The sequence below is a fragment of the Nematolebias whitei genome, chromosome 20, assembly GCF_014905685.2.
Source record: "Nematolebias whitei isolate Nwh7 chromosome 20, NemWhi1, whole genome shotgun sequence".
In the NCBI taxonomy this organism is placed as follows: domain Eukaryota; kingdom Metazoa; phylum Chordata; class Actinopteri; order Cyprinodontiformes; family Rivulidae; genus Nematolebias; species Nematolebias whitei.
In genome coordinates, this window is record NC_056517.1 from 21595604 (window position 1) to 21605591 (window position 9988).

Here is a 9988-nt window from a genome sequence, read left to right on the forward strand (position 1 = left end):
AGAAGTTTATTGAACTTGAGATTTTACGGTATTACATTTACAGTACATTGAGTAAAGAGTGAACATGCCTTTGCTTAAGAATAGATTCGACATCTCTGTTCAGTTCTTTAGTCATCCTCATAATGGGCTGAATTTACTTTTAGAAATAGGTAGGGATTTACTTTTTAAAAATAGGTAAATATTGTTATTAAAGATCAAATGCAATGATATACAGGAATTTAAATCCTTTAAGACAGAACTGTGTTTTATATAATATCACAGAATGTTATCTTTCTTCTATTTTCACTTTAAAACAGGTTTTAAACAGAATTCAAAGTGTTGCACTCCCTTTTCAATTACAATTTATACAGTTTGTGATCATTTTCTTGATTTCCAGGCATGAACGTATCCACACTAAAAAAGGAAGCCACATGAATTCACAAATCGAAGCAGATGAGGTTGATGACCTCGCTACGATGGAAGTTCTTGATGAGGTAAACAAATCTAAAAAAACAACCCAACTTTAAGGAATGAAATCATAATAAAATTTATTAAATAATCTGAATTGTTGAGCCAAGAAAAAACTAACTTTTGTTACTTGAACTTGTACACTCAACATATATTTGTTATTAAATGTAAGTTAACAATTCTTTTCTGTTCTTATAGGACTGATCAATGTGCCATTGTTATTATTATTTTTGCTTCTGTGAAACATTTGATCAAATCTGAGTGCTGCATTGATGTATTGAATGATACATTCAGCCTCAGTTGCCAGCGGATATTTCTTTCCATTTGTCAAGCTGTTGTTGATGAACCTGGCAGTGAGCAGACAGCAGAATTGATCACTGCACCGTGAAAATAATACACTGACAAAGAAAAAGTCCCAGGCTTTGACTTGAGACAGGACATAAGATAAAACAGTGGGGGATTCTTCTACTGTTTTCTTTCATAATGTCTTTTATTGTCAGAACACAGTCACAGACCAGCTTCAGTATCGATACGGTAGAGGTCAAATCTACACATATGTTGGGGACATCTTGGTTGCAGTCAATCCTTTCCATCAAATGGACATTTACACTCCTCAGGTCAGTGGAAATACTGCCGACCTTTATAGATAATTTTACACAATTATTTTGTCTTTATTGGTGGCTTTATGTTTTATTTTGTTCTTATCCTCAAGAGCAATGTGCCTTTCACAAGTTATTTGTATTTTTTAAGTTACATAATTTTGTCTTTTGTTAATCTCTTCTCTTTTTAGTACACTAAGATGTACATAGGGGCGAAGCGTACAGCAAACCCACCACACATCTTTGCAGTGGCTGATATTGCCTACCAGTCTATGGTTTCATACACTGCAGATCAGGTAACATACTCATTATGACGCAACAATCACGTATTCACACTGTTTTATTGTCTCTAAGGGACAAAATATCTAGCAGCAACTAGTTTTGATGCTGTTTCATATATAGTACAGGATTAAAGAAAATACAGAAATTACATACAATATTTTTCGCTGTATAAGTCGCACCTTTTTGCATAAATTTGCAAGTCTTGCGACTTATACACCAAAGTGACTAATATACTTTTTTCCCCATATTTATAACCCAGTTTTTGGCTGAGATCTGACGATTTCATTCATCCTGACTTGGGAAATATTGAACACTTCCATTTTCAGCCGCTAGAGGGCCCTCAACTTATATGGCAAGCCAAGTGTCTCATTAATAGGTAAAAGTGCCTATTACTGAGACATTTGGCTTGCCATACCAAGCCACCTTCGTCTCGCTCAGGAACTCCTAGAGCAAACATTAAATCAGCTGCATTTTGCCGCACTGCCCAGGTGAAATGCATCTGATTTGATCGTTAAAGTGCATTTATTAAGGAAAAGTTCAACTGAGACACACCTTTGCTATAATTTCGAGCAAACAAATGATTGTTTTAAGTGTTAATCTCGTTAAAGTCTTGTTAAAGTCCACCCGTGCACGCTCCCGCGGCCGCCATTTGACAGCCAATCGATTTTTGGCACAACAACAGCCCACATTTCCGGGTGGTCAGCAGTGACGCGTAACAAACATGACACATCTGCAGTGAAGCATAATAGATGCGACTAATACACTGAAGCAACTTATTTATATTTTTTCCCCACTTTATTAGACATATTTGGACTAATACGACTTATACGACAGTGTGACATGTACGGCGGCAAGTATGGTAGTTGCACTGATTGGCAGTGCAGTTTGTGGAGCAATTCTCCCTTTGAAAAAGTTTTGGGAAAAATTTAATACCAAATTTGTGTCCATAAAAGGTGTGCAATGACTTGGTTAGTTTATGCCATTAGGTGTAAAGATCTCAGAGTTTACAATTTACTTCCATGGTTTCAAAGTGGGGCAGCACGGTGGCGCAACTGGTAGAGCTGCTGCCTCTCAGCGAGCAGGTCCTTGGTTCAAACCCCGGTCCAGGGGCCTTTCTGGGTGGAGTTTGCATGTTCTCTCCGTGCATGCGTGGGTTTTCTCCGGGTACTCCGGTTTCCTCCCACAGACCAAAAACATGCATGTTAGGCTGATTGGTAACTCTAAATTGTCCCTAGGTGTGAGTGAGTGAATGGTTGTTTGTCTCGTTTGTCTCTATGTGGCCCTGTGATGGACTTGCGACCTGTCCAGGGTGTACCCCGCCCCTCGCACAGTGATTGCTGGACATGGGCACCAGCGACCCCCGTGACCCAAAATGGAATAAGCGGGTAAAGATAATGGATGGATGGATGTATGGTTTCAAAGTGAATACTGGAAGTCATCATGTTACAAAGCAGGCACAGAGTGTTTGATAATCTCACCCTAAAACTCTCACATTTGTTGTGTTTTGAGCATTTTATATTCTAATGAAACAAGGAAACTCATTCAGTCAATCATAACACAAACTTTTAATCTGAATCTATCTCTCTTTCTCTGACAAAAGCAACATTTATATTCCATAGCTATATTTAAGGCAGTTCAGACACAGTTAATCTTTGCACATACATATTGACATTCTGAGTCCTAGCAGGTTATTCTGGGACACTGTGGCATTGGTTAATCATTACACTAATCATGGCACGTGGGTTTCATTTGCACTTTTTAACGTCTACAGACATTATCAAACTCCTCCAGTGTGCAACTCCATGAGTTTAGTTATATTGTGCATTATTGCATGTTTTAGTATTTGTTTGAATTTTCTGTTTGTTCAAAGAGGTTGCGGTATATGATGAGCTTCCTGGGCCACCGTACACTTTAATAATACCAATAAAAGACTATAAAATGTTATTAGTAGCCTTAAGTCTTTGTTATGGTGTATTTGTTTTATATTATAATATATTTTATCTATCATTTATTTGTGTTCCTGAGTTTTTAGATCACTGTATTTTTGACTCATTATTGTTTTATTTAATTTGTATTTGTGTGACTTCTTGTGCTCAGTGTGTTGTGATCAGTGGAGAAAGTGGAGCAGGGAAAACAGAGAGCGCTCATCTGTTGGTGCAGCAGCTGACCGTACTTGGAAAGGTGAGTCAGTCAACACATCATTGTGTCGTTACAACTGTCCATCATTCTCAGTATCCTCTAAAGCACGTGTCAAACTCAAGGCCCGGGGGCCAAATGTGGCCCTTGTTAACATCTTATGTGGCCCCCAAGATTCTACGTGAAACGTACTTTTATCACTTAAATTTTTTTCAGTAATCTTTGATTTTGATGTGGAAAGCACAACAGAGAATGTCAACTGAGACCAATCAAACTCTTGTTGAGGAACCTGTGACCAAGAAAAGATGCTGGGTATCTGATTTGAGTTGATGTAGTTTCTGAAATTGGCCCTTAGTTTGAAAAAGGTTTTAATTTTGGCCTCCTTTTGTAAGTAACTCTGACACTCCTGTTCTAAAGGGTCTTTGCTACTCTTACTTAAGCAATGCTAATATTCAATTCAGTTCAATTCGATTCAAAAATACTTTATTAATCCCAGAGGGAAATTATAGAATATGATATAATATGATATTATATATCAGAAAATATTGGAAATTTAAATGTGTAAAACTCTTTTTCACCTTATATTATTTTTAATTTATTACATCGTTATTGTTTCTTGTGTTTTTTTTTATGCATTTATTTTGTCTATGCTGCTTTCATTTAATTCTACACCATCACACCATTTTTGTATAATGTTTTATAAATCAATTTAATATTTGCATTTATATGGAAACATTTCAGGCTAACAGAAGTACAAAAAGACAGTTGCATGACCATGCAGCCGCTTGTGCACCTCCTGCAGAATTAAAATATATCATATAAAGAAGATTTTGAATCTAAAAATGTTTGATTCGATCATTGAGATTGCCCCTTGATGAGTCTGTTGATGCTCCAGCTGGTGCCACTCATGATTTGCAACTTAACTGAAAGGAAAATTTCATTTCTAGTCACTTTAATTTAGTCCCACCTGACAGAAGGAGCATGCAGAAATGACTGTCACGATTTCCACTGCACTGACTTAGAATCCTGTTTTTTTAATCCAGGCCAACAACCAAACACTCCAGGAGAAAATCCTCCTGGTCAACGGCCTGGTGGAGGCGTTCGGAAATGCCTGCACCGCCATCAACGATAACTCCAGCCGCTTTGGCAAATACCTAGAAATGAAGTTCACTCGTGGAGGAACGGTGGTCGGAGCCCAGATATCTGAGTATCTGCTGGAGAAATCCAGAGTCATCCACCAGGCGATGTAAATGTCACTTCCTTTGTTTTTGTTTGTCACCTTTACAACTGTCATCTCCTCTGACATTCATAGAAACTTAAAGCATGCCTGTTTTGTGAGAGAACAAGGACACAAAGGTTATATTTCCACACTGGCTGAGATCAGCGTGTAATGGACTTTCTCTCTCTCTCTCACCTTCACTTATCCGTTTGAAACTGGTGACATTTGGCTTCAGTCTGCACTTCAGTCACTTCGTCTTTTCCTCTTATCAGGTGTCTGGGGATCAGGCCAGGTCAAGTGCAGAGGAAGGCCTATTTCTTGTTTGATCAAAGATTGTTTTCTAGCAAGTAGAACTTCAAAGACATACTCAAGTATTTCATTAGGCGAGAGACCCGTGGGTCAGACGGGGTTCAAATTGGCAGGAAACATTGTCTGCAGCCACTTCTCTCTGGCTTTTACTCTGCTTATTAGAGGGATAGTAAACAAGGTGAATCTACGTCGTGTGTTGGATTACATGCTGAATATTTCATGACTTCTGTGAAGGTGGCACTTTGGATTGTTTGTCTGTGTGAATTATTTCTGTTAACACAATATCTAAGAAGCTCGTTAAGACATCTCCGTGTCATTTGGTGGAAAACTAAGCTTGTTTTCTTATATTCATTTAGCGAAACTAGATAATTCGGAACTGATCGGGTGTTTTTTTAATCAAGCATGTCAACACTGTTACCCAGCTTTAAAATACAACTGTATGCAAAGCTCAGTAGTATTATTGATTGTGCAGAATAAAGTATTTTAAACACAAATTTTGTTATACATGTATGGTTTAAAACCTTAAAGAAGGTAGAAAACCTGTTGGTAAACGTTGAACTATTACACTTATCATTCTTTTTTGAGACCAAGATACACGCCAAATAATTTTAACCATAAAAGTGTAAAAAATGACAAATATCAATAATTTTATATTATATTTATAAGGTTCTTAATTTCTGAACTGCATTTGTGTGTTTCCACAGAGGCGAGAGGAACTTCCATATCTTCTACTACATTTATGCTGGCCTCGCTGACAGGAAGAAACTCGCCCACTACAAGCTCTCTGACAGCAAAACCCCAAAGTAGGTTTAATAAGAAATTTCCGTCTCCCTTCTCAGTAGCTATATTTACATGGGCATAAGTAATCGGATTAAACGGCCCTTCGGAATAAAAGTGCAGGATTATTTTTTGTTTATTCAGCTCGATCTGAAAGAATTTGTAAACAGAATGAGAGGGGTGGTTTATGTCGATTCATAATCCGAAAAGTGTGCATGCAAACCATTAATCTGTTCATCTTTTTCCAATCGTGAAAAACTGACCTGACTGCGTATGTGCGACCTATGTAATTTCTGCCTGGCTAATGCTAATAATAGTAGCATGTCGGGGAAGCAAAACTGGTCTGTGAGCGACAACATTTCTACTAGAAACTGTGAAAAAGCTCAAAATGATCTGTATTAACTGTAGCTCAGTCAGGGAGTGCAGTAACGTCTCCACCATCATTAAAACCTGTCGAAGGTCCATTTTGGGTGCTTAGGTTTGTTCATGTTCATCCCGGAAGTAAACTGGAAGTAGAACTTCTTCTGTATTTTTTTAAGGAGAGTTTACCACTCTGCGCATGTCAGTACTTCTGTTCAGAACAAAGCCCACTGCATGTAAACAATCGTTGTGAACGGATTGTGCCCATGTAAACGATTCATTTGAATTATTTAATCTGCAAACATTTCAATCCGGTCAAAGAATTTTGCATATGTAAATATGTCAACTGTTCACCCTGGATGATGCAGTGTGAAACTTATTATGACATTAATGCAGTTAGTACTCACCAAACAAGTTTTTCTCTGCTACTTTCCACAGTAAATAAATGCTCTACCTTGCACGTACTATGCTCTATTTTTGTAAACAGTTTCTAAGACGATCCGACCATGTATGTTCACTATCGCACCACTCCCTTTACCCTGCCCTGGCATGGCTTACTCAGACCTCATCAAGATGCCGCTGTGTGCTAGGTGACACTAGTATGATGCTACCTCCATGAGGACCACATCTGGCCTTAGCTGCTTCCATGAGTTTGTCCCAATCTGCAGAAATTTCCTGTTCTGTTTGAGATTTCTGGGCCTCCACCATTAGTTTCAGTTTAGCTGTGTTCTTCCCTCCTCATCCAGTAGGTTTGGCTTTGATGTGAACAAAAATGTTTTGCCTTATCTCCAAAAGGCAAATGAAAGAGAGCTGAGGGTTTGGCAGCAATCACTGATTTTTGGAAAATGCAGATTGGTTACCGAAGCCACTTGGTGAGAGCGCTATAGAAGAGTTTACTGAGAGAGAACAGTGGTGGCATGTAATGCATGTAGCAGCATCAAGAACATTGTATTAAGTTTGTATGGAGAGCTGCCATGATGTGATCTTAGTCTAGGCATGAGGCTAACATGGGCCTTCTTTTAAAGACTTGGTTTATGTCACGGTGGCTGCCACCACGATGCCAAACACCCGTGACCTTGATACAGAAGAATGGTGTTTGTCCAACACTCTCCACAAACAGGAGCCCACTGTGTTCCTTATACGTACTTGAAGACAGAACATCCATGTTCTGGTGGATTTTTTTAAAGAAATGTTGCAACGTCATCATCCAACGTGAACGGGGCCCTAGTTTTTTTTTATTTTTAGCACAGGTTATTTTTTTAGTACCTGCACAGCAAACTTTGTACTTCTTAAGAACCAAGTCTCAAACTTTTGGTTTCTCTTTTGTTCCACAGGTATTTGTGTAACGAGCCCATTAAAGTAGGGCCTGACATCATTAACAACGCCTCCTTCAAAGAGCAGTTTGATGCAGTGGAGCAGTGTTTCAAAGTTATTGGATTCACCTTGGAGGTATAAACTACAGCACTGAACACTGAGCATATGCTGAAGGATGCTTGCCTACAGGATTGAACAGCATTCATCTAGGCTTTCGCCCACTCATTGTATTGTACATTGTGTATAGAAATCAGTGTAGCTTAAAAGATTTTCCATAACGTAATCATCAACTGTGGCACATATACAGGTTCTGGGGCCATCTTTGCTGCAGAGATATGTAGGCAGCAAGCTGTTGACATTGTAAGGACTAATGAGCCTCAAAGAACTGACTTCTCCTGGGTTCTGCACGTCAATATCACTTATCTTGTAATCACTCCGCAGAGCTGAGGCAGACACTTCTTATCCTGCGGTAGATTTCACCTCAAATCTGAGAGCGTGATACATTCCTTATGACGCAGGCTTCAAAAAGATTTTGAAGCGGTCACTCTACAGGCAAGCTGACTTTCACATATAAGGTGTCAACTGTTACAGTGCAACAGAGGATTCATTTTGAGGGTGAAAATGTATCATTTGAGCTGGAAAATTAATTTAATGCGCACAGATATAGGAAAATATTCCTATCCTGAATGGACATTTTTAATCATTTCCGAGCGTACTTGGTGTTATTTTTGAAAACTTCATTTGATATTTTTGCAGGAGCTGGGCAGTGTTTACAGTATTCTGGCTGCAATCCTCAACACTGGTGACATTGAGTTTACTGCAGTTGCCTCGGAGCATCAAACAGACAAGAGCAACATCACCAACGTTTCTGTCCTGGAGAATGGTGAGACAAAAGGCGGAGGTGCATGGTGACGTGAAGCCCAGCAAGACTGTAAATTTCCTCTCCCATCCCTCCCCTTTTCTCATTTTGTGTTCAGCGTCAGCTCTGCAGCGAGCTCCGTTTGGAGCAGAGATAAAAATAGCACATTGTTGTAAAATAATTTGTTCATCAGCGGAGACAGAAAATCATTTGCAAACATACGTTTTGAGATAATTAGATTCTGCACGACATGGTTTACACAATCCTTTTTAGATGTAATCACATGTTTTGGTTGGTAAATTCATGTGACGTCTTGCTGCACATTTGCACACGTTACATGTATAATTTCTCATTTCCCTATTGTAGAATGAATAACGATGTCTCCCGTCCCTTTTGTCTTCTTCCCGTTAGTGGCGTCTCTGTTACGTATCCGCACAGACGAGCTCCAGGAGGCCCTTACGTCCCACTGTGTTGTGGCCCGGGGAGAAACAATCGTCAGGCCCAACACGGTGGAAAAAGCGGTGGAGGTGAGGGACGCCATGGGCAAAGCTCTCTACGCCCGACTCTTCAGCTGGATCGTGAACCGAATCAACACACTGCTGAAGCCTGACAGTCAACTAGGGTGAGATGTCTTATTTATGGCTGTCATGAATAAGGCTAAAGACTGTGCTTTCCTAAAACAAACAAAAACTGAACTTAAAGGGACACTAACGAGACATAATGACGAACATCTGGAGTGATTGGGATTGGAAGCAGGTGAAGCAGGAGCTGACAACATGAAAGAAGAAACACGTGCGAAGGCAGGAGACCCAGGATCATAAACACAAGAATCTAAAGAAAGAACACAAGACACACAGGTTCTCACATTTTATTTGTAAAGCTCTTCGACTACTCAGTGGGACAAAGTGCTGCACAGTTTACTAGAATAAAACAAATTATAAACACCACATAAAATATAAATAATGAAAACATGTCACCTGTAAGAGCATGCATCTGTGATTTAAATCTTACATTGAAAATCATTTTAACCACAAATTACCTGGATTCTGTTTCATATACTGTTAAAAGCAAAACAGCAAATAACATAGTATCTTAAAATCACCTCATAAAGTATTGCAATACAAACTGCATTTGAAAAATAGCTGTTTTTATTACTAGGAAAAAATCAAAATAAAATAAAATTACAAAAGTATATATATATGTATACAGTAGTCCCTCGCTACTTCAGGGCTCGTTTATCGCGGACTCGCTCTATCACAGTTTTTCAAAATAAGACTGGACACGACACACGATTGGTTGACTGATGGATGAGCCGCATGATCGGCATGAAATTTTTATTTAAAGTAAATTATTTTTAATTATTTAGCACCTGCTTCACATTTGTGCAACCCAGAGCTGCAAAAAAAGCTGCTCCTGCAGGTTTTGTGCATCCCATAATGCAGGATAAACTTCCTGCTGCAGCTGATCAGCTGTTCAGCGAGCAGAGCGGAGAAGTGGGCGTGGCCAAGAGCGCTTGCAGGTGGCAAAGAGCAGAGGAGGCAGGGAGCTGAAATCATGACATTCTATGTTCTTTTAGAGTGATGAGAGTTTGGAAATGTTTAGAATATTGCAAGAGTGTGGGAAGGGTTTAAAATGCCTATACACACACACACACACGCACACACACACACATATATATATATATAT

The 9988-nt window shown here is 39.1% G+C and overlaps 1 protein-coding gene across 1 annotated transcript in view; it reads left to right on the forward strand.

Annotated features, from left to right (window-relative positions):
- Nucleotides 1-455: 455 nt before the first annotated feature.
- The window catches only part of myo3a (myosin IIIA), a 34245-nt gene continuing 24712 nt past the window's right edge, over nucleotides 456-9988 (forward strand). The window contains exons 1-9 of the mRNA XM_037694444.1: nucleotides 456-473; nucleotides 948-1064; nucleotides 1238-1342; nucleotides 3426-3509; nucleotides 4508-4710; nucleotides 5697-5795; nucleotides 7464-7578; nucleotides 8200-8326; nucleotides 8714-8880. Coding sequence (XP_037550372.1) covers nucleotides 456-473; nucleotides 948-1064; nucleotides 1238-1342; nucleotides 3426-3509; nucleotides 4508-4710; nucleotides 5697-5795; nucleotides 7464-7578; nucleotides 8200-8326; nucleotides 8714-8880 — 1035 coding nt within the window. The remainder of the gene's footprint in view (nucleotides 474-947; nucleotides 1065-1237; nucleotides 1343-3425; nucleotides 3510-4507; nucleotides 4711-5696; nucleotides 5796-7463; nucleotides 7579-8199; nucleotides 8327-8713; nucleotides 8881-9988) is intronic.